Source organism: Oncorhynchus tshawytscha, linkage group LG10 (genome assembly GCF_018296145.1).
Source record: "Oncorhynchus tshawytscha isolate Ot180627B linkage group LG10, Otsh_v2.0, whole genome shotgun sequence".
In the NCBI taxonomy this organism is placed as follows: Eukaryota; Metazoa; Chordata; class Actinopteri; order Salmoniformes; family Salmonidae; genus Oncorhynchus; species Oncorhynchus tshawytscha.
In genome coordinates, this window is record NC_056438.1 from 45,931,514 (window position 1) to 45,956,400 (window position 24,887).

Here is a 24,887-nt window from a genome sequence, read left to right on the forward strand (position 1 = left end):
ACAACCACCTGAGCAACTGCCTGTTCAACCCTCTACCATCCAGAAGGCAAGGTCAGTACAGATGCATCAAAGCTGGGCCCGAGAGACAGAAGCTATTTTTCAATCTCAAGGCCATCAGACTGTTAAACAGCCATCACTAACACAGAGAGGCTGCTGCCTACATACAGACTTGAAACCCTTGGCCACTCTAACAAATGGATCACTAGTCACTTTATTAATGTTTACATATCTTGCATTACTCATCCCATATGCATATACTGTATTTTATGCTCGGTCATTGCTCATCCATATATGTATATGTACATATTGTTATTCCATCCTTTTAGTAGTTTTTGTGGAATTGTTAGATTACCTGTTGATATTGCTGCAGTGTCGGAACTAGAAGCACAAGCATTTCGCTACACTCGCAATAACATCTGCTAACCATGTGTATTAGACCAATACATTTTGATTTGATTTGTCAACAAGGCAGCATGGTGCATCGTTCAGAAACATACATCTCTTTTCCATGAAATATGTCTTAGAATTTTCAAACTCATTTTTCTTTGGGAAGGCAGATAAAGTGTTTTTATCAAAAGCAATCACTTTTGCATGTCAAAGCACAGAATCCTACTCACTACTCCGTGTGCTTAACCTACGTCACTTTTGTTTTGAGCTGACTTCGATGTCGGCCAGAGCGGGGCACTTGGCTGATGCCCGGGAGGCAGCCCGGTTCCAAATTGAGTGCAATCAACTTTCAGCCTTTGCAAAACACCTTCACGGGCGCCCAGGCGATATTAATCAACAACCTCACTGCCAAGTGGCTGGGATGTCCTCCACTGAGTCCACCGTCCTCTTCACCCCATACACCTCCACTGTTTCCAGATACATAGACAAGTCAGGCTGTTTGGAAACAGAGTACATTCCTCTTAGTCCTGAATAATTTACTTGCAGACAACAACAAAAAATCTACTTTTTTTCAGTGGTTGTGTCACGGTTGCGTGGTGGTGCTTAGCAGCTGCAGATTTCCCCTCCCCCATTAATCAAGATCCACGACCCCGCTCTAGCTTGCGCTGCTCCCTGCTCCTGCACATGCTGGGCTTGGGCTCAAAGGCTGGGTTCAGCTGACCTCCAGTGCTAGCGGGCATGTAGTAATGCGATCCTGATACCGGAACTAGCAAGATGTCAGCCCCCAAGAATCGACGTAGGCGACCGTGAGTAGATTACGCTAAAAACAACGGTCGGGCCATCTTGAAGGCTCTCTCTAGTTCTTATTATAACTCAATGGTGTACCTGGGATAGCGTGCTTCCCGACTGGAAACCTGGCCCCTTGGGGTATCTGGTCAATATAATGGATCATCAGTGGTTAACGTTTAAAAGCAGAAGTTGCGTCACGGGCTCTCTTTCCAAAACGGGATCATCCGGTTGTTAGTAGCCTAAACAGAGGTGGCTCCCCAGGCCTCAGAGCCAGAAATGTACACTCAAAAAGTCATGGTTACTTTTTTTTGTCTGTCACAACAAAATTGTCCTCGTTCATACAGTCATTCACAGAAGAACAAAAACAACCATATAATGCAAACATTTGTTTTAATTCATGCCAGGAAAGGCACATTCATACACTCAATTGAACAGTTCGATATATCGGAATTTTATATGCATATACATTCAGGCAGTGCATGAGTTCTGATGTCCATCAATAAATGTATCAATTACATTTAAACATTTTGAACCACAAATGATAGCACACTGGATAGGAACACTGACCGATTTGTATACATTTAGCGGAGGAAGCAAATGTGAGCGCCCTGCAGTCCATATTGCTGCTGGATCAATCTATACAGTGCAAAAACAGACATTGCATCAGAAGCACTTCATGGTGGTGGACAGTCCACATGAATTCATTTTCTTTTCAACAGCTGGGTCGAACTAGTTTGTTCCTCAACCTATTTGTTTCCATTACTTATTAGTACATTATCTTAGTCTACAGTTCATAACTCCTCTTTTCTCTGTTGAAATTGCATTATCATCGTGCATCTTTTCTCAGAATAATGCATATGCAATAAACAGTGTGCAGCAGTCGAAAAGACCGAACCGGAAAAATTCCTTACAGTACTTCATAATCGCAGATTAATCACACATTCTCATTATGAGACACGAAAACATTCACAAATGTGCACCTGATAATGTTATGTCCTTTAAGTTATTATCATGTTTGACCTTTGACATTGCAAGCAGTAAGCACATACAGATTGACTTGGAGGGCAGTGAAGGAAAATGCTTTGCTACACTAGCTTGTAGACTGGAGAACAACATCATTCTAAATGATGTTACATCAAATTGGTAAAACGAGTTGAACTTGCAAGATTGGACGTTTAATAACTGGCATCACTATTATTAAATAATAGTTATGGAATACTCTTACATCATTTCGATGACTACTTTATCACTAAAGCTTTGGTCCAACTTCTTCTCTGTCCATAATGTCCCTTAGATTATACACTCAGAGGACACGGGAGGTTTTTGGATTTCTCGACTGTCAAAGTATGTTGTCAAGAAAATCCTTGAAATATCTTTAAAAAGCCCATTTATGAAACAACTTCAAATGGTCTAGGAAGGTTAGATAATGCATACGCAAGTGTAGACACATACAGTAAGCATAGGCTTCTAAATACATAACATTGGACAACACCGCAAAAATGTTCTTAAAGGCAAAATACTCCACTCCATGTTGTGCATAGATGAATCGTCAGGTTTCAAAAGCAAACCGATACCCTAAACTTCAAGCGTGAGTTAATGCACAGTGTACAGCAAAGTTGACCGATGCTGACTGTAACTGACAGATACGTAGTTTGCTCAAGGATATGTTGTAACAGCTTTCCTTTGGCCTGATGATATTTGATGAGGCTGTTGAAATTGTATGGTGAATTTGTTTAGGTGTGTGGTGTGGTGTATGTCTTTATTATGCCTGCAACATACTTTATGTAATTACTTATTGCATGTTTATTTGCCATAACAATTTCCAATCCATTCACCACTACTTCCATCCAGTCAACACTTGAGTCTATAACCTGCTTAATCTGCGGGCGGCAGGGTAGCCCAGTGGTTAGAGCGTTGGACTAGTAACCGGAAATTCAAACCCCCGAGCTGACAAGGTACAAATCTGTCATTCTGCCCCTGAACAGGCTGTTAAACCCACTGTTCCTAGGCCGTCATTGAAAATAAGAATTTTTCTTAACTGACTTGCCTAGTTAAATAAAGGTCAAATTAAAAATACAATTAAAAAATAGGGGATGATTACTGAGGATGACCTCATGCAAACTGGGCGATCTTATTCCCATAACACACCACAGTCACCCATTGGCTAGCATTATCTGGATAGTTTATCAGTTATCCTATTTAGTTTATGGTTCACTTGAAGAGAATTCATAATATGGACCCAGTCTTGTAAGATCTTTAACTTTAAACTGATGACAGAAGGACACCAATCAGCAGTGATATATTATTCACAAGAGAATGGACGATAGATAGTAAGGCAATCCACAGACCATTTAATAGTCATGCCCTCCTCACTTTGGTTGACAATGGCCCACTCACCAACCCAAGTTTGGTACTTCCGAGCATTACGAATGGATATTGTGTTTTAAAAACGTCCTCTGGACCCAAGGTCTATCTGATTACAAACACCACATTACAAACAGCACAGACAGCTGTCAAAGGGGAAACAGAAACACCCATCTCTGTCATTGTATTCGATTCCGCCTCTCTTCTTTCCATAATTTCCTGTCTTCTTTCGACAGTCCCAAGTCCCATTTCAAATGCCACTCTAAGCTTGGCGCACCAGTTGCCTCCCCTCCACTTCAACAACCAACTCTGGCCCGGTTAATAACAGCTCTCAGCCTGCGAGCAGCCCTAAGACCACATGCCACCTGTCAAAGACAGGCCCTCAGATTGGGTTTGCTCATGTAAAATGAAACTCCTTACTGGTTATTTGTCCATGGGCTTATTTGGTTTTGGTGTCTGGACGACAACGCCATTGACCATAACAGTCTTGTCAGGAACAGTCTTAGCTGTGTCCTTTTTGGACATGTCGGGCTCCCATAGGAAAAACTCGTGCAGGAGGGTGTTGACTGTGTCAGGGCACTCCATCATCACCATGTGACTGCCCTCCTCAATGACTTTCAGGAACGCAAACAGAAGGATCTGAAATGAAAAGGATAATAGTTACAATCAAGATACAAAACAGTGGTACAGATTACGTTGACCATATTCAATCTAATATTAGATTAGATGAGAGGCTTGTGATATGATAGGAACTGTTCATAATTCATATCATAAAACATAAATTATATCAATTTATCTTTCGTTCATGAGTAGTAGAGCTTCTGAACTAAAATCACATGGATTGGTATTCTTTCATTGATGTCTCCTTACCTCTGCCATGCGTTGGTCCTCATCCATAGGCACAAACTTGTCGTACATGCCGTGCACCAACAGGATGGGCACAGTAAGCTCAGCATGGTACACCTCATCCCCCTCGGGCCAATACTGCCCACTCATCATGGCTCGCAGCACAAATGGATTCACGTTGAAGGCATTGCCCTGCTTCAGCAGCTGCTTCTCTTTGGCTCCCTGACGGGCAAACCCAGCCCTGAACATGTTGGAAAAAGAGGTCAGACTCATAGCCCAATGATATATGTATATATATTTCTAAAAATTGTATACCCTTATTTTTCCAGGTAAGTTGACTGAGAACACATTCTCATTTATAGCAACAACCTGGGGAATAGTTACAGGGGAGAGGAGGGGGGATGAATGAGCCAATTGGAAGCCATCAGTATTATCTGATATTCTAAATTCTGTGTAAATTCCCCTTACTTTGTGTATGCAGTAGTAGTTAAGCATTGACGGTGTACATCAGGGGTTCCCAATTACATTAAGCCGTGGGACGATTTTACCTTGAATGGTCAGGGAGCCAGAACATAGTTATAAATAACTTGTGCACTACAAAAAAGGTACCGCAAGAACCCCAAACAGATATATTATTTTACAAAAACAGAATAATTTCAAATCTTGATTACATGGGGATACGATCACATTTGCGTCTCTATTACTTGGGAACAGATTTCCTAAATTAAAATAACCTTGAGCTGATTTCCTGGAGCCTCATGTATAACATTTGCGTAAATATCTGCATGCGTAATTTCTGAAAAATAAGGAGATTTTTCAACTTGGCGCACACTAGAGTTCGACTGATTATGATTTTTCAAGGCAGATACCAATACTGATTATTGGAGGACCAAAAAAAGCAGATACCGATTAATCGGATTATTTTTTTGAAGATAGATATATATATATATATATGTAATAATGACAATTACAACAATACTAAATGAACAATGACTACTTTTATTTTAACTTAATATAATACATAAATAAAATCAATTTAGTGTCAAATAAATAATGAAACATTTTCAATTTGGTTTAAATAATGCAAAAACACAGTGGTTCCTTTTAACATGAGTCTTCAATATTCCCAGGTAAAAAGTTTTAGGTTGTAGTTATTATAGGAATTATAGGACTATTAGTGGCGCCGGAGGAGATGGCCGCCGTTTCACGGTCTCCTAACCAATTGTGCTATTATGTGTTTTTTTCGCGATATTTGTAAATTATTTTGTACATAATGTTTCTGCAACTGTATCTTACGGAAGATAAGAGCTTCTGGATATCAGGACAGCGATCACTCACCTCGGATTAGACAAACATTTCTTCAACAACAACAACAGCAAGCAGGACTCACACGATATTCTCCAAACACCCCACAGGGCAGACTTCCCAATTATTCGCAAAAGGAAGCGACGCAGAGGACGAAGATCCGGATGCCTCGTCCGGACCCGCAGAAGACTACTAGGAAAGCTGCAGTTACCGTCAATATTACTCGCCAACGTGCAATCATTGGACAATAAACTAGACGAGGTAAGATCACGAATATCCTACCATCGGGACATCAAAAACTGTAATATCCTATGCTTCACGGAATCGTGGCTGAATGACGACATGGATATTCAGTTAGCGGGATACACGCTGCACCGGCAGGATAGAACAGCACACTCTGGTAAGACGAGGGGGGGGCGGTCAGTGCATATTTGTAAAAAAAAAACAGCTGGTGCACGAAATCTAAGGAAGTCTCTAGATTTTGCTCGCCTGAAGTTGAGTATATTGTGATAAACTGCAGGCCACACTACTTGCCTAGAGAGTTCTCAGCTATACTTTTCGTGGCTGTTTATTTACCACCACAGACAGATGCTGGCACTAAGACCGCACTCAGTCAGCTGTATAAGGAAATAAGCAAACAGGAAACCATTCACCCAGAGGCGGCGCTCCTAGTGGCCAGAGACTTTAATGCAGGGAAACTTAAATCAGTTCTACCAAATCTCTATCAACATGTTAAATGTGCAACCAGAAGGAAAAAAATACTAGATCACCTGTAGTCCACACACAGAGACGTGTACAAAGCTCTCCCTCGCCCTCCATTTGGTAAATCCGACCACAACTCTATCCTCCTGATTCCTGCTTACAAGCAAAAATTAAAGCAGGAAGCACCAGTGACTCGGTCTATAAAAAAAATGGTCAGATGAAACAGATGCTAAACTACAGGACTGATTTGCTATCACAGACTGGAACATGTTCCGGGATTCTTCCGATGACATTGAGGATTACACCACATCAGTCACTGGCTTTATCAATAAGTGCATTGAGGACGTCGTCCCCACAGCGACTGTAAGTACATACCCCAACCAGAAGCCATGGATTACAGGCAACATTCGCACTGAGCTAAAGGGTAGAACTGCCGCTTTCAAGGTGCGGGACTCTAACCCGGAAGCTTACAAGAAATCCAGCTATGCCCTGCAACAAACCATCAAACAGGCAAAGCGTCAATACAGGGCTAAGATTGAATCATACTACACCTGCTCCGACGCTCGTAGGATGTGGCAGGGCTTGCAAACTATTACAGACTACAAAGGGAAGCACAGCCGCGAGCTGCCCAGTGACACGAGCCTACCAGACGAGCTAAATCACTCCTATGCTCGCTTCGAGGCAAGCAACACTGAGGCATGCATGAGAGTATCAGCTGTTCCGGATGACTGTGTGATCACGCTCTCCATAGCCAACGTGAGTAAGACGTGTGCTCCGGGCATGTGCTGACCATCTGGCAGGTGTCTTCACTGACATTTTCAACATGTCCCTGATTGAGTCTGTAATACCAACATGCTTCAAGCAGACCACCATAGTCCCTGTGCCCAAGAACACAAAGGTAACCTGTCTAAATGACTACAGACCCGTAGCACTCACGTCCATAGCCATGAAGTGCTTGAAAAGCTGGTAATGGCTCACATCAACACCATCCCAGAAACCCTAGATCCACTCCAATTTGCATACCGTCCAAACAGATCCACAGATGATGCAATCTCTATTGCACTCCACACTGCCCTTTCCCACCTGGACAAAAGGAACACCTATGTGAAAATGCTGTTCATTGACTACACCTCAGCGTTCAACACCATAGTACCCTCAAAGCTCATCACCAAGCTAAGGATCCTGGGACTAAACACCTCCCTCTGCAACTGGATCCTGGACTTCCTGACCGGCCGCCCCCAGGTGGTGAGGGTAGGTAGCAACACATCTGCCACGCTGATCTTCAACACTGGAGCTCCCCAGGGTTGCGTGCTTAGTCCCCTCCTGTACTCCCTGTTCACCCACGACTGCATGGCCATGCACGACTCCAACACCATCATTACGTTTGCTGACGACACAACAGTGGTATGCCTGATCACCGACAACGACGAGAAAGCCTATAGGGAGGAGGTCAGAGACCTGGCCGGGTGGTGCCAGAATAACAACCTATCCCTCAACGTAACCAAGACTAAGGAGATGATTGTGGACTACAGGAAAAGGAGCACCGAGCACGTCCCCATTCTCATCGACGGGGCTGTAGTGGAGCAGGTTGAGAGCTTCAAATTCCTTGGTGTCCACATCAACAACGAAATAGATTGGTCCAAACACACCAAGACAGTCGTGAAGAGGGCACGACAAAGGCTATTCCCCCTCAGGAAACTAAAAAGATTTTGCATGGGTTCTGATATCCTCAAAAGGTTCTACAGCTGCAACATCGAGAGCATCCTGACCGGTTGCATCACTGCCTGGTACGTCAATTGCTCGGCTTCCGACCTCAAGACACTTCAGAGGGTAGTGTGTACGGCCCAGTACATCACTGGGGCAAAGCTGCCTCCCATCCAGGACCTCTACACCAGGCGGTGTCAGAGGAAGGCCCGAAAAATGGTCAAAGACCCCAGCCACCCCAGTCATAGACTGTTCTCTCTACTACCGCATGGCAAGCGGTACCAGAGTGCCAAGTCTAGGACAAAAAGGCTTCTCAACACTTTTTACCGCCAAGCCATAAGACTCATGAACAGGTAACCAAATGGTCACCTGGACTATTTGCATTGTGTACCCCCCCCCAACCCCTCTTTTACGCTGCTACTCTCTGTTTATCTTATATGCATAGTCACTTTAACTATACATTCATGTACATACTGCCTAAATTGGCCCAACCAACCAGTGCTCCCGCACATTGGCTAACCGGGCTATCTGCATTGTGTCCCACCACCCGCCAACCCCTCTTTTTACGCTTCTGCTACTCTCTGTTCATCATATATGCATAGTCACTTTAATGATACCTACATGTACATTTTATTTATTTTTTATTTCACCTTTATTTAACCAGGTAGGCTAGTTGAGAACAAGTTCTCATTTACAACTGCGACCTGGCCAAGATAAAGCATAGCAGTGTGAACAGACAACACAGAGTTACACATGGAGTAAACAATTAACAAGTCAATAACACAGTAGAAAAAAAAGAAAAAAGAGTGTGTGCAAAAGGCATGAGGAGGTAGGCGAATAATTACAATTTTGCAGATTAACACTGGAGTGATAAATGATCAGATGGTCATGTACAGGTAGAGATACTGGTGTGCACATGAGCAGAAAAGTAAATAAATATAAACAGTATGGGGATGAGGTAGGTAAATTGGGTGGGCTATTTACCAATAGACTATGTACAGCTGCAGCGATCGGTTAGCTGCTCAGACATACTACCTCAATAAGCCTGACTAACAGGTGTCTGTATATAGCCTTGCTACTATTTTTTTCAAATGTCTTTTTACTGTTGTACTGTTGTTGTTTTATTTCTTTACTTACCTACACACACACACACACACACACACATACCTTTATTCCCCCGCACCATTGGTTAGAGCCTGTAGGTAAGCATTTCACTGTAAGGTTTACACCTGTTGTATTCGGCGCACGTGACAAATAAACTTTGATTTGATTTGGATATTTGTATTTCATATACCTTTGACTATAGGATGTTCTTACAGGCACTTTAGTATTGCCAGCCTAATCTCAAGAGTTGATAGGCTTGAAGTCATAAACAGTGCTGTGCATCCATCATTGCTAAGAGCGGCTGGCAAACGCAGTAAAGTGCTGTTTGAATGACTGCTTACAAGCCTGCTGATGCCTACCACCGCTCAGTCAGTCTGCTCTATTAAATATCAGATCATATACTTAATTCTAATATAATAAACACAGAAATTATGAGCTTTTGGTCATTAATATGGTCAAATCATTTCGAAAACAAAACGTTTATTCTTTCAGTGAAATACGGAACCCGTTCCGTATTTTAATCGATCGAATAGGTGGCAACCCTAAGTCTAAATATTGCTGTTACATTGCACAACCTTCAATGTTGTGTCATAATTATATAAAATTAATTAATTAATTAATTACGTTCTTTGTTAGGAAGAAATGGTCTTCACACAGTTTGCAACGAGCCAGGCGGCCCAAACTGCTGCATATACCCTGACTCTGCTTGCACTGAACGCAAGAGAAGTGACACAATTTCCCTAGTTAATATTGCCTGCTAACATGAATTTATTTTAACTACATATGCAGGTTTAAAAATATATACTTGTTTATTGATTTTAAGAAAGGCATTAATGTTTATGGTTAAGTACATTTGTGCAACAATTGTGCGTTTTTCGCGAATGCGCTTTTGTTAAATCATCATCCGTTTTGCAAAGTTGAAGTAGTCTCTGATTCGATGATAAATTAACAGGCACCGTATTGATTACATGCAATGCAGAACAAGCTAGTTAACCTAGTAATATCATCAACCATGTGAGCACATGTTCACGTCAACTTCTGTGTGAACTGGCGCACAAATGTTTTGCAGTCTATTTTGGGGGGGTGACAAATAAAATTCCTTGTGGGCAGCCGACTATTCAGAAACCGCAGTGTACAGTATACTTTCTGTATGAAGAGTTTCTTGGTTTTGTTTTGTCTACAGCGATAGATTGGTGTTCTCTTTGTTAAGCGATGTGTTGTTATTTTGTCTACAAAATGTTGTTTGTCTAGCAACGGGTTGTTGTTTTGTCTGCACTGCAATATTGTTTTGTCTACAAAGAGATGGGATGATTTACTTACTTGAGAAAGCTCCAGGCCAGACAGGGGGAGAGGCAGTGCAGCACACAGGAAGGCAGCTGGAAGATGGAACAGAGGTTGGGCTCCAGAGCTGTGGGCCCCCCTCCATTGATCATCACCACCTTGTGAACCTGGTCTGGATACTCATGGGCCAGGAAGGTACAGAACGATACCCTGAAAGGGATATAATCAAACAAGTGAAAATAACATCTTGGGAACCTGCTCTCGGATTGGTCCATTCATCCTGACATCATCATAACCCTGCTCTCTGACTGGTCGCTTCATCATGACTTCATCATAACATAGTTCTCTGATTGGTACATCATGCCATCGTCATAACCCTGCTCTCTGATTGGTTCTTCTTCTTCAGACATAGTCAGGACCAGTTTATGGTGTGTTTCAGGGCATGTTCAAATTGTCACGTCTACTCCCGCTCTTTCTACCCCCTGGCGCTTGAGGGCGCCAGATTACCCTGCATCACGCACTCCTGCCATCCATCACCCACACCTGCCTTCCCTCGTCACTCGCATCAGCATTATTGGACTCACCTGGACTCCCTTATATCCTGTTTATTTCCTCCCCTATATCTGTCAGTTCCCTTGCTGTGTTCCCCGCTGCTGCATTGATTATTTTTTGTCTTAGTTTCTGTTTGCTGATGCTGTGCTTGTCTCGTGATATGTCTGTTATTTATTAAATGTTACTCCCCGTACCTGCTTCGTCTCTCCAGCGTCATTCCACGTGACACAAATACTGTAATTCCTTTACTATCATGATATTCCTTCTGTTAATTGACCTAAGACATAAGATGATACTTGACCATTTATTTTAACAGAGAAGCAAGCATACTGACCCATAGGAGTGCCCGACTAGGATGTTGCGTTTACGGGCGTATTTCTTGAAGATGGCGCGCATGTCCTCTGCCAGGGCATAGAAGGTGTAGGCCGCCGTGATGTGGGGCGCTTTGCTGACCCCGTGGCCCGCCAGGTCAGGGGCGATGACCTCATACCCCAGCCGCGAGAAGAAGTCCAGCTGGCTGCCCCAGATGTCCAGCGAGCCGCCTACCCCATGTACGAAAAAGAGTGCCACATCCGAGTGTGTCCCCTTGCAGCTGGAGATCTCCCTCTCCGAGTCAATCATCAATATGCGCTTAGGCTTGCGATGGCGCCGGCGAGGAGGCGCCGCGGGTTTCTGATCCCCGACCGTGGGTAGAGGAGGCGTGGGTTTGGGTTCAGGGGAGGTGGGCACTTCCTTATAGTCGGCCAGTTCCACCTCCACAGTGCTATAGGGCTCTAGGTCACCATCCTGGCACTGGAGGATCTGCGAGTGCAGCACGTCACCCAGGTTCTCAATGACTAGCTGGCCGTTGCGGTAGACAGTGATCTTGCGCTTGCAGTGCACACTGCTGCTGCTGTTGCTTCCACTGCCCTTCTCCTGCTCTGGCTCCTTTACCTGGTCCTCCTCCGTTACCACCGATGACTGCCGCTCAGGGATGATGTGGCGAACCCTTAGGACTCTCCCGGGCTTCACCTCCACAAACTCAAAGGTGTCAGCTGGCTCAGAGGACTCAACGGGCATCACCAGGCTGGCAGCCTTCCCAGTCAGACAGCACAGGATCCCGTCTGTAATGCTGGTCAGCATGGTGCCTGCCTGCAGAGACACATACCCATGAGGAATGTCAATGAGCAATCTTAACAAAACCAACACGGCGTGATTGATTATGCTTAAAAAAAAGAACAAAATGTTATGCTATGTACTGTGGTAAGAACATGAGGTAAGTGTTTGCATAATATGCATAATATATGTATGCATAATATTGTGATAATATTAATATTGTGAATAACATTAGTTATTTCATATTAAAATACAACACAGTCCCCATTTTGGTTTGAGACAAAGTCTTAGGTTGGAACAAACATAATACACTGCTCAAAAAAATAAAGGGAACACTTAAACAACACAATGTAACTCCAAGTCAATCACACTTCTGTGAAATCAAACTGTCCACTTAGGAAGCAACACTGATTGACAATAAATTTCACATAATGTTGTGCAAATGGAATAGACAACAGGTGGAAATTCTAGGCAATTAGCAAGACACCCCCAATAAAGGAGTGGTTCTGCAGGTGGTGACCACAGACCACTTCTCAGTTCCTATGCTTCCTGGCTGATGTTTTGGTCACTTTTGAATGCTGGCGGTGCTTTCACTCTAGTGGTAGCATGAGACGGAGTCTACAACCCACACAAGTGGCTCAGGTAGTGCAGCTCATCCAGGATGGCACATCAATGCGAGCTGTGGCAAGAAGGTTTGCTGTGTCTGTCAGTGTAGTGTCCAGAGCATGGAGGCTCTACCAGGAGACAGGCCAGTACATCAGGAGACGTGGAGGAGGCCGTAGGAGGGCAACAACCCAGCAGCAGGACCGCTACCTCCGTCTTTGTGCAAGGAGGAGCAGGAGGAGCACTGCCAGTGCCCTGCAAAATTACCTCCAACAGGCCACAAATGTGCATGTGTCTGCTAAAACGGTCAGAAACAAACTCCATGAGGGTGGTATGAGGGCCCGACGTCCACAGGTGGGGGTTGTGCTTACAGCCCAACACCGTGCAGGACGTTTGGCATTTGCCAGAGAACACCAAGATTGGCAAATTTGCCAATGGCGCCCTTCACAGATGAAAGCAGGTTCACACTGAGCACGTGACAGACGTGACAGAGTCTGGAGACGCCGTGGAGAACGTTCTGCTGCCTGCAACATCCTCCAGCATGACCGGTTTGGCGGTGGGTCAGTCATGGTGTGGGGTGGCATTTCTTTGGGGGGCCGCACAGCCCTCCATGTGCTCGCCAGAGGTAGCCTGACTGCCATTAGGTACCGAGATGAGATCCTCAGACCCCTTGTGAGACCATATGCTGGTGCGGTTGGCCCTGGGTTCCTCCTAATGCAAGACAATGCTAGACCTCATGTGACTGGAGTGTGTCAGCAGTTCCTGCAAGAGGAAGGCATTGATGCTATGGACTGGCCCACCCTTTCCCCAGACCTGAATCCAATTGAGCACATCTGGGACATCATGTCTCGCTCTATCCACCAACACCACGTTGCACCACAGACTGTCCAGGAGTTGGCGGATGCTTTAGTCCAGGTCTGGGAGGAGATCCCTCAGGAGACCATCCGCCACCTCATCAGGAGCATGCCCAGGCGTTGTAGGGAGGTCATACAGGCACGTGGAGGCCACACACACTACTGAGCCTCATTTTGACTTGTTTTAAGGACATTACATCAAAGTTGGATCAGCCTGTAGTGTGGTTTTCCACTTTAATTTTGAGTGTCACTCCAAATCCAGACCTCCATGGGTTGATAAATTTGATTTCCATTGATAATTTTTGTGTGATTTTGTTGTCAGCACATTCAACTATGTAAAGAAAAAAGTATTTAATAAGAATATTTCATTCATTCAGATCTAGGATGTGTTATTTTAGTGTTCCCTTTATTTTTTGAGCAGTGTATAAGAACAAAACAGTAAAAAGTGCCCCAGAAGGGGTGCTGTGAGTTTCCATTATTGTTCTGACCGTACACATGTTCTCCCCATACATCACAACACATAATAGGAATGACCTGGTAGGCTTAACAGACAACAAAGATCAACAGACATCTTTGAACTAAAAGATCCCAATGGCTCTCACCACAACAATTCACCACACGAAAAAAAAAACTGTTGTTTGAACCTGATATATGCTCCATGATAAACACGCTAGGGTTTCTCAATAATTAAGCTTTCAATTAAAATACTCACCAGCATAAATGACCAGTTTAACATTGGGTTCAAAGTCAGTCCATAGACAACAGTAACACAATACCTCCGTTGAAATTAGTTTCAGTGTGAAGAAGCAGAAACAATTCACATACCGACCTAGTCAAAAAATGAAGAATGGTCACGGCTCTTCCAAACTGGCCCCTGGTCCCTAGAGTATAAATAGAATGTCAGATATGGCACAGCGGGGTTCATGCTAACTGCTCACTCTATGTATTACATGTGCCAATGGAGTTTGTTTATTAGTACACCAGCACACAATGGTGTTTCCCAGGATGGTAATGTCCAGTCATGGCTCAAGAGGTTTTTGGCAGTCTGGTAAATTGAGAATTTCATGTCACATGGTTTAAATATAGACACACACATTATCAAGGGGAAGCAGAGCAGAAGTGTCATATCTACAGTATGTTTTGGAACTTAGATAAAGGCTTCATGGTTTCCTATGTTACTGTGTCTCTACTAACTAAACAGAATATAAACTGCTGCTCAATTATTATTATTATTCAATCTTATGTAAAGTTGGAGTATATGATCTATCTATGCTCACAGATTATGATCCCTACAATGCTAGACATCTGATTGAATTGCATTTCTAGTCAACAAGGTTCACCGATATTATTAGATCATGCTCATCGCTACAGTCGGTGAGGCCTGGGGAAAAGTGCGGCAGCCATTTTCAATCCTCAGAAAAGTGTTGGCTACAGAGAAGGGAGGCTTTTCTAATGATGAGTTTGTGGAAACCCTTCATATAAAAGCTGACCTGACACACTGGCTTTAATCAACACATATATTTCTCTCCTGGTATTCACTCCAAGAAACACCACTGACTTATATACATGTCAAGCCACACACACAAACACACTAATAATGGCAGAGCTCTGATTAATGTCCATCCCTCTCTCACTCACCCACCTCCAATCACCTTCAACCCCGGATTAATATTCTAGATTCATACATTATTTATTCACAGTGAGGGGAGATGTCTAAATTCAATCAAATACCATTTTATTTTATACCACATACGCATGGTTAGCAGATGTTATTGCGAGTGCAGTGAAATGCTTTATGCTTCTAGATCCAACAGTGCAGCAGTATCTAAACAGGTAATATCTAACAATTCCACAACAAAACCTAATATCTAACAAATTATACTACAAAACCTAATACACACAATCTAGTAAAGGAATGGGATGAGAACATAAGTATAAAGTATAAAATAGTATAAAATATATGGATGAGCAGTGACAGAGCGGCTAAGATGCAATAGATAGTATAGAATAGATAGTGAAGGATACAGTATACAATATATACACATGAGATGAGTAATGCAAGATATGTAAACATTATTAAAGTGGCATTATTAAAGTGACTAGTGTTCCATTTATTAAAGTGGCCAATGATATCAAGTCTGTAGGTAGGCAGCTGCCTCTCTGTGCTAGTGGTGGCTGTTTAACAATATGATGGCCTTGAGATAGAGAGATTGAAAACCAGCTTCTGTCACAGCTTTGATGCACTTGTACTGACCTTGCCTTCTGGATGGAAGTGGGGTGAACAGGTAGTGGCTTGGGTGGTTATTGTCCATGATTATCTTATATGCCTTCCTGTGACATTGTGTGTTGTAGGTGTCCTGGAGGGCAGGTAGTTTGCCACCGATGATACGTTGTGCCTTCTGGAAAGCCCTGCGGTTGTGGGCGGTGCAGTTGTCGTACCAGGCGGTGATACAGCCCGACAGGATGCTCTCAATTGTGCATCTGTAAAAGCTTGTGAGGGTTTTTGGTGACAAGCCAAATTTATTCAGCCTACTGAGGTTGAAGAGGCGCTGTTGTGCCTTCTTCACCACACTGTCTGTGTGGGTGTACCATTTCAGTTTATCGGTGATATGTACACCCTGGAACTTAACTTTCCACCTTCTCCACTGCTGTCCCATCGATGTGGATGGGGGGTGCTCATCTGCTGTTTCCTGAAGTCCAAGATCATCTCTTTTGTTTTGCTGACATTGAGTGAGAGGGTGTTTTCCTGACATCACCCTCTGAGGGCCCTCACCTCCTCCCTGTAGGCTGTCTCGTCGTTGTTGGTAATCAAGCGTACCACTGTAGTGTCGTCTGCAAACTTGATGATTGAGTTGGAGGTGTGCATGGCCACGCAGTCATGGGTGAACAGGGAGTACAGGAGAGGGCTGAGAAGGCACCCTTGTGGGGCCCCAGTGATGAGGATCAGCGGAGTGGAGATGTTGTTTCCTACCTTCACCACCTGGGGGTGGCCCGTAAGAAACTCCAGGACCCAGTTGCACAGGGCACGGTCGAGACCCAGGGTCTCAAACTTAATGATGAGTTTGGAGGGTACTATGGTGTTGAATGCTGAGCTGTAGTCAATGAACAGCATCTTAAATAGGTATTCCTCTTGTCCAGATAAGATAGGACAGTGTACAGTGTGATGGCAATTGCATTGTCTGTGGACCTATTGGGGTGGTAAGCAAATTGGAGTGGGTCTAGGGTGAAAGGTAGGGTGGAGGTGATATGATCCTTGACTAGTCTCTCAAAGCACTTCATGATGACAGAAGTGAGTGCTACAGGGCGATAGTCATTTAGTTGGGAACAGGGAATTTCTTGGGAACAGGAACAATGGTGGCCGTCTTGAAGCATGTGGGGATAGCAGACGGATAGGGATTGATTTCATATGTCCATAAACATACCAGGCAGCTGGTCAGCACATGCTCTGAGGAGGCAGCTAGGGATGCCGTCTGGGTCGCCAGTCATGTGAGGGGTAACATGTTTAAATGTTTTACTCACGCCGGCCACAGAGAAGGAGAGCCCACAGTCTTTGGTAGCGGGCCATGTCGGTGGCACTGTATTGTTCTCAAAGCGTGCAAAGAAGTTGTTTAATTTGTCTGGGAGCAAGACGTCGATGTCCGCGACGGGGCTGGTTTTCTTTTTGTAATCCATGATTGTCTGTAGACCCTGCCACATTTGAGCTGTTGAATTGCAACTCCACTTTGTCTCTATACTGATGCTTTGCTTGTTTGATTGCCTTACGGAGGGAAAACTACACTGTATTCGTCCATGTTTCCAGTCGCCTTGCCATGGTTAAATGCGGTGGTGCGTGCTTTCAGTTTTGCGCAAATGCTGCCATCAATCCACGGTTTCTGGTTAAGGAAGGTTTTAATAGGCACAGTGAGTACAGCATCTCCTATACACTTCCTTATAAACTCACTCACCGAGTCAGCATATACGTCAATGTTATTGTCTGAGGCTACCCGGAACTTTTCCCAGTCCACGTGATCGAAGCAATCTTGAAGAGTGGAATACAATTGGTCAGACCAGAGTTGGATAGACCTAAGCACGGCGCTTCCTGTTTTAGTTTCTGCCTATAGGAGGGGAGCAACAAGATGGAGTCATGGTCAGATTTGCCAAAAGGAGAGTGGGGAGGGCCCTGTATGCATTGCGGAAGTTAGAGTAGCAGTGGTAGAGTGTGTTACTCGCACGTATACTGCAATCGATATGCTGATTGAATTTAGCTAGCCTTGTTCTCAGATTAGCTTTGTTCAAATTCCCAGCTACAATAAATGCAGCCTCAGGATATATGGTTTCCAGTTTGCATAAAGTCCAGTGAAGTTCCTTGATGGTCGTCTTGGTAACCACTTGCGGGGGGGATATACACGAATGAGGAGAATTCTCTTGGGAGATAATATGGTCGGCATTTGATTGTGAGAAATTCTAGGTCAGGTGAACAAAAGGACTTCTTGTATGTTGTTACAATTACACCATGAGTCGTTAATCATGAAACATACACCCCACCCTTCTTCTTACCAGAGAGATGTTAGTTTCTGTCGGCGCGATGCACTGAAAAAATCCTGTTGGCTGTATGGACTCCGACAGCGTGTCCCCAGCTAGCCATGTCTCTGCGAAACAGAGTAATTTACAATCCTGGATATCTCTTTGGAAAGCAACTCTTGCCTTAATTTCAGGACTGGACAGTAGCGAGAAATATACTCGGGTGGTGTTGGGTGGTGTGCGCGCATCCGAAGCCTCACTAGAAGACCGCTCCAGCAATCTCCCCTCCGACAGCATTGTTTTGGGTTGGCCTCTGGAATCAGTTCAAATGCACTGGGAGGTGCAGACAAAAGACCCACTTTGGGAAAGTTGTATTCCTGGTCGTAGTGCCGGTTGTGCTGGTAAGTTGACGTCTCTCTGATATCCAATAAGTCTTCCCGGCTGTATGGAATAACACTTAAGGTTTTCTGGGCTAACAATGTAAGAAATAATACATTAAAAAACTAAATACTGCACAGTGTCCTAAGCACTTGAAGCGAAGCTGCCATCTCTATCAGCGCCATCTTGCAATTATTAATATTTGCTTTTTCTTTTGAAACAGAAAAAAATTCTATATACAATTAAAGTCGGAAGTTTCATACACTTAGGCTGGAGTCATTAAAACAAATTTTTCAACCACTCCACAAATTTCTTGTTAACAAACTATAGTTTTGGCAAGTCGGTTAGGACATCTACTTTGTGCATGACACAAGTCATTTTTCCAACAACTGTTTACAGACAGATTATATCACTTATCATTCACTGTATTACAATTCCAGTGGGTCAGAAATTTACAATCACTAAATTGGCTGTACCTTTAAAAACAGCTTGGAAAGGTACCACGTTCATCTGTACAAACGATAGTACGCAAGTATAAACACCATGAGACCACGCAGCCATCATACCGCCCAGGAAGGAGACGCATTCTGAACGTACGTTTGTGTGAAAAGTGCAAATCAATCCCAGAACAACAGCAAAGGACCTTGTGAAGATGCTGGATGAAACAGGTACAAAAGTATCTACAGTATATCCACAGTAAAACAAGTCCTATATCGAGATTACCTGAAAGGCCGCTCAGCAAGGAAGAAACCACTGCTCCAAAAACGCCATAAAAAAGCCAGACTACAGTTTGCAACTGCACATGGGGACAAAAATCATACTTTTTGGAGAAATGGGGACAAAAATAGAAAAATCAGTTATGTTTGTGTGTGCAAGAACACCATCCCAAGGAGGCATACAAACCTGACTCAGTTACACCAGCTCTGTCAGGAGGAATGGGCCAAAATTCACCCAAATTATTGTGGGAAGATTGTGGAAGGCTACCCGAAATGTTTGACCCAAGTTAAACAATTTATAAGCAATGCTACCAAATACTAATTGAGTGTATGTAAACTTCTGACCAACTGGGAATGTGATGAAATAAATAAAAGATGAAATAAATCATTCTCTCTGCTATTATTCTGACATTTCACATTCTTAAAATAAAGTGGTGATCCTAACTGACCTAAAACAGGGAATTTTTACTAGGATTAAATGAAAAACTGAGTTTAAATGTATTTGAGTAAGGTACACTTCCGACTTTAATTGTATGCTTGCTCTGAGAATGTGATCCGGAGCCTCCTCACAAATGGTGTGACGCAATTGTGGAGCCTCTGGAGGCTTGCGGAGGCATAATCGAGCTCCGTACCGCATTGCCGTGCGCATCCCAAATGTTTTAATAATGCGGAGGGCTCCGTATAGCTCCACGTTGACATGACTGTTTGACGGTAGGTGGGGGAGAGAGGTCCTGTATAAACATAAATTCACTTCCTTGAATACTTCTTTCACAACAACTCTGCTACGTGAAGAGCAAAAAGTATGTTTGCTCTGACTTCTGCATCGCACTAAATGCAGTACGGCTAGTGCAGACATCGGATTGGCCATGCAGAGCCTTTAAGTCTCATTGATCTCTACACATCTACAGTACCAGTCACTGGGTACTCATTAAAAGAAAATTGTACATTTTTATATTTTCTACATTGTAGAAAAATAGTGAAGACATCAAAACTATGAAATAACACATATGGAATCATGTAATAACTAAAAAAGCATTAAACAAATCAAAATATATTTTATATTTTATATTCTTCAAAGTAGCAACCCTTATTAGCCTTGATGACAGCTTTGCACACTCTTGGCATTCTCTCAACCAGCTTCACCTGGAATGCTTTTCCAACAGTCTTGAAGGAGTTCCCACATATGCTGAGCACTTGTTGGTTGCTTTTCCTTCACTCTGCGGTCCAACTCATCCCAAACCATCTCAATTGGGTTGAGGTCAGGTGATTGTGGAGGGCAGGTCATCTGATGCAGCACCCAATTACTCTCTCTCCTTCTTGGTCAAATAGCCCTTACACAGCCTGGAGGTGTGTTGGGTCATTGTCCTGTTGAAAAACAAATGATAGTCCCACTAAACGCAAACCAGATGGGATGGCGTGTTGCTGCAGAATGCTGTGATAGCCATGCTGATTACGTGTGCCTTGAATTCTAAATAAATCACAGACAGGGTCACCAGCAAAGCACCCCACACCATCACACCACCTCCTTCATGCTTCATGGTGGGAACCACACATGCGGAGATAATCCGTTCACCTACTCTGCGTCTCACAAAGACACGGTAGTTTGGAACCAGAAATCTCACATTTTGACTTATCAGACCAAAGGACATATTTGCACTGGTCTAATGTCCACTGCTCGTGTTTCTTGGCTCAATCAAGCCTCTTCTTATTATTGGTGTAGTGGTTTCTTTGCAGCAATTCGGCCATGAAGGCCTGATTCACGCAGTCTCCTCTGAACAGTTGATGTTGAGATGCGTCTGTTACTTGAACTCTGTGAAGCATTTATTTGGGCTGCAATTTCTGGTAACTAGGGTACATGGCTGGTAACTCTCATGAACTTATCCTCTGCAGCAGAGGTAACTCTGGGTCTTCCTTTCCTGTGGCGATCCTCATGAGAAACAGTTTCATCATAGCGCATTTGCTATTTGGCAAAAGGCCACAGAGCCCTGTGTCTTGTGCACTTTGTTCAGAAAATCGACAACATTGTTCCAGAAAATGCTTGTACACAATCGAGAAAAACTATGAAAATTAGGTGCACAGGCAAGTGAGCAAAGGAAAGTTAATGAAGTTCATTTTAACACACATATGGGAAATCGGAAAGCAGGTCATGGTAATGGGGAGAGAGGAGGGGGCATTGATCCTGGTAAATGATGCCTCTGCATGAGGTGCAGTTTACTGCTCACTGTTTCTATGCATCCACACACACAGGGGAGCTCATTAACGTATTGAAATGGCACACAGGGATCAATGTCTGGCTGAGAGGGGTAGAACAAGGAGAGAAGGAAAAAGGGAGGGAGGGAGGGGAGAGAGAGAGAGAATTTATTGAGAATGTTGTGAAGGTTGGTGCATCCTGTACTATCCTGTTTCATGAGCCAAGTGAATTTTGAGATGTCCCTTCCTTGGTGGATCAAAATGGTGGGCCTCTATGAGCAGTGAGGACGTCATTAATCATACGATCAAATGCTACCATCACAATATTCATTAGACACAGCTGGCCTCTAAATCATTGCAATACGTTTAGGGGTCAGGATACTGGATATATGTGTGTAAGCACTATGAAAGCCCAGACATGACCTACAGGCATATATGTCTATACACAGATACTGTATCTATCTCATGTAATAACCAATATCATATTGAGGTTATCATCATCCAATCATATAAGGTTTGATATAAGCCTGAACAGAAAGTATGTTTGAGGTGGACTTCCCTCCAGGGGATGAGGTGGCCCCTCTTGCAATGAACCAGCGCATGACTGCTAAACTGCGAGGAGACTTGCACTACCCTCCAAGATCACTACATTACTCCACAACCAGAGATTAAAATGCAAAAGGCCATCCGACTCAACGTTCCTTGCCATATAAATTCCACTGTCATATTAAGGTCGAATATGAAAGTGAGAATTGAATATCATTGAGTTTTCCAGTGGACTGCCCTAAATGCTCTCAACCATGTTATTCAGCCATTTTACTATTTGATCTGCAATGCAGAATTAGGTTGATTATCCAAGTGTCATGTTTAACAAACATTTGGTACACTATGTGCTCTACTTTTCCACCCACACAGTACATCAATACATTCTGATACATATATGTACAGTATTCAAAATACAAATGTGTAATTCATAACTAGTTGAATTATGTTGGTACTAGGGCATAACACTACCTGTAGACATCAGAAATGACATAATGTACCATTCAGAGCAGACAAATGAAGTCTTAGTCAAATGAGCATGCATACATTATTTTTCAAAACTGTTATGAAAGATTTAACCATTTGCAAGCTGGACTGGATACTACTGTTGTCTATGGGACGTGATATATATATATATATATATATATATATATATATATATATATATATATGCCAACAACATAAATCAATATTGAGTGGGTGTGTTGCGCAATGTATGTCACAATGCCAACGCATTATGATTGACGTCTATTTATCTGAATTCCCATGATGAAATCTCAAATATTCTGTTTTAGGTATGGTATCAACATGAAACCCCATACCCAGTAATTGCCATACAACGTTTGCTGATGCATATGCCTATTTTCTAACCAAATCCTTACCTTACTGATGATTAAGGATGAGAAATAGGATGCTCCTCTCCCATAATACGCTAGTCAATAGGTTGATAATAATTAACTGCAGTTGAAAATCTGTTGCATTGGTATAATTCAAACGCAATCTGCAATATGATAATTGGACATCTGCAGATGGTTTACATCTTACTAATCAACAAATATAATAAGGCTTTAAATCTAATTAATGCACACTAGGTAGGTGTGCCCATTTATATTTGAAAATGCCCATGTTGATCATAGATTAATGCTCTTTTGATCAGCATCGTTCGGCGTTGCGCACACGGGCGAGATTCTACCAACCCTTTTGGTCTTGTTGTATTCTGGTTGTACTCAGCATCTTCGGAATTTTCCTGTCAACTTCCTTCTACATTTGAATGACCAGAAAGATAGCGAATAGGCTACAAACCTTAGTCCTACGAAAGCCAATAGGATTTCTTGTATTCCAGTTGCTAAACCCGAGTGGGTAAGGTAACAACAGATTCCCATACCGTGTGTGTGTTACCAAGCAATTTAACTGTACCAAATAGGCTATAATACAAATGCAAAACTTTGAATGTAGTCTTATATGCATCAATACTTTTTATTGATATCTGAAAGAAAAAAGTAATGGATGATATTATTCTTGGTTTGTAACGACAAAATCAGTTTTTTGTTTATGTGTTGCCATGGTGTTTCTTTCAGTTTTTTGTTTATGTGTTGCCATGGTGTTTCTTTCAGTCCAGACTTAGGGGGTGGAGAGTTTTCTTTAACCTTCAACCTAGATGACCTTGACAAGTGGACCTCCCTAAGGGTGATGAGTATGCCTACGCTGCCTATGACAGCTCCCTGTCACTTAGCGGAAGATTCACTTCCATAAGCAGCATTGACACCAAAACATCTGGGGTTCCCTCCATCTCCCCCAGAGAGCTGCTTGTAAGCTCTGTGGCCCCTCAGGATGGAATGCTTCTGGTATAGGCCCCACTGCAGCAGCCTATGGTGATGTGCTGACCACTGGTGGAAACATGCACTCCTTCGAAGTAGCCTTGTAGCAGGGGAGACCAAGGAAACTTTGAGCACCTTAATCTCGTGAATGTTTTGGCATTCAGATCCAAAAAGCAATTTTCGGAATGCTTCTAACAATGGGCAAATATGGAAGGTTTTGTTCAAATCAAAAGGGGTGCGGTCAAAAAGTGATTGAATTCAAATAGTTTACCCTAGTGGTGTAATATGAGAAAAATCCACTGTGCACATACAATAAATTAAACTGACAAGTAGGCTACAATACTAGAAATGCAGGATTTAAAGTATGAAATTGCATTATTCTTAGTCTGTTCTAATGTTACGAAAGATTTCAGAGTCATTAGAAAAGCATCTGCCTGTCAAACTGTTACTGGAGGCCATGAAACGCCCTGACGTTTCAGACCTAAATTATTCTGAGACATGACTCAAAGACAAAGGCATAACATTTTATTTAAATAAGCATAAACTAGGCTCACACGTGTGTAATAGGCTACAGTAGTCTGGCGTAGCCATAGTCGTTGTTTTCATGTACCCTAAGTGCTCGATGAGGCTAATAGTAGCCCTAATAAAATAATCTTAGAATCTCTGTCATAGGCTATGGAAAATATTTGAATATATGGTAATAAATAAATGCATTAACATACAGTACAAGTCAAAGGTTTGGACACATCTTCTCATTCAAGGGTTTTTATTTTTACTATTCTACAGTAGCCACCCTTTGCCTTGATGACAGCTTTACACACTCTTGGCATTCTCTCAACCAGCTTCATGAGGTAGTCACTGTAACATAGACGCTGGGAGTCGGGAAGCAAGTGCAGGTGGTGAATTTAATAATAAACAGAACAAAACAAGAAACACGAGTAGCGGAAAGACATGACAGTCAAGACTGCCTGGGGAATGGAGGTAAGGTAGTGGCATATTGGGGAGGTAATCAGTGTGTGATGGAGTCCAGGTGTGCCTAATGGTGAATGCCAGGTGCGTGTAATGACTGGTGGTTAGTAAACCGGCGATGTCGAACGGCGGAGGGGAGGAGCAGGAGTAGACGTGAAAGTACCACCACCCCCGAAGCATGGCTCCAG

General features: G+C 43.1%; 1 protein-coding gene across 3 annotated transcripts; it reads right to left on the reverse strand.

The window, feature by feature from the left end:
• Positions 1–1,549: 1,549 nt before the first annotated feature.
• Positions 1,550–23,122, reverse strand: LOC112260289 (protein ABHD8). Of its 3 annotated transcripts, XM_024435285.2 has the most exons (6): positions 22,795–23,122; positions 14,416–14,467; positions 11,369–12,165; positions 10,522–10,692; positions 4,411–4,627; positions 1,550–4,179 (listed from the first exon to the last, which is right to left on the reverse strand). In XM_024435285.2, exons 3-6 carry the CDS (start codon positions 12,154–12,156, stop codon positions 3,964–3,966), a joined length of 1,392 nt encoding a protein of 463 aa, XP_024291053.1. In that variant the 5' UTR covers positions 12,157–12,165; positions 14,416–14,467; positions 22,795–23,122; the 3' UTR covers positions 1,550–3,963. The 3 variants fall into 3 exon arrangements, with proteins under 3 accessions (XP_024291053.1, XP_024291051.1, XP_024291050.1); XM_024435283.2 differs by lacking the exon at positions 14,416–14,467; XM_024435282.2 differs by lacking the exons at positions 14,416–14,467; positions 22,795–23,122 and adding an exon at positions 14,299–14,406.
• Positions 23,123–24,887: the final 1,765 nt, after the last annotated feature.

Excerpts from the sequence above, each read along its gene's own strand:
- LOC112260289 (XM_024435282.2), bottom strand. The coding sequence starts at position 14,322 with ATGTTAAACTGGTCATTTATGCTG. Across the intron at positions 12,166-14,298 it reads TAAACTGGTCATTTATGCTG|GCAGGCACCATGCTGACCAG; the intron begins GTGAGTATTTTA and ends GTGTCTCTGCAG. Across the intron at positions 4,180-4,410 it reads AGGACCAACGCATGGCAGAG|ATCCTTCTGTTTGCGTTCCT; the intron begins GTAAGGAGACAT and ends TTTTCATTTCAG.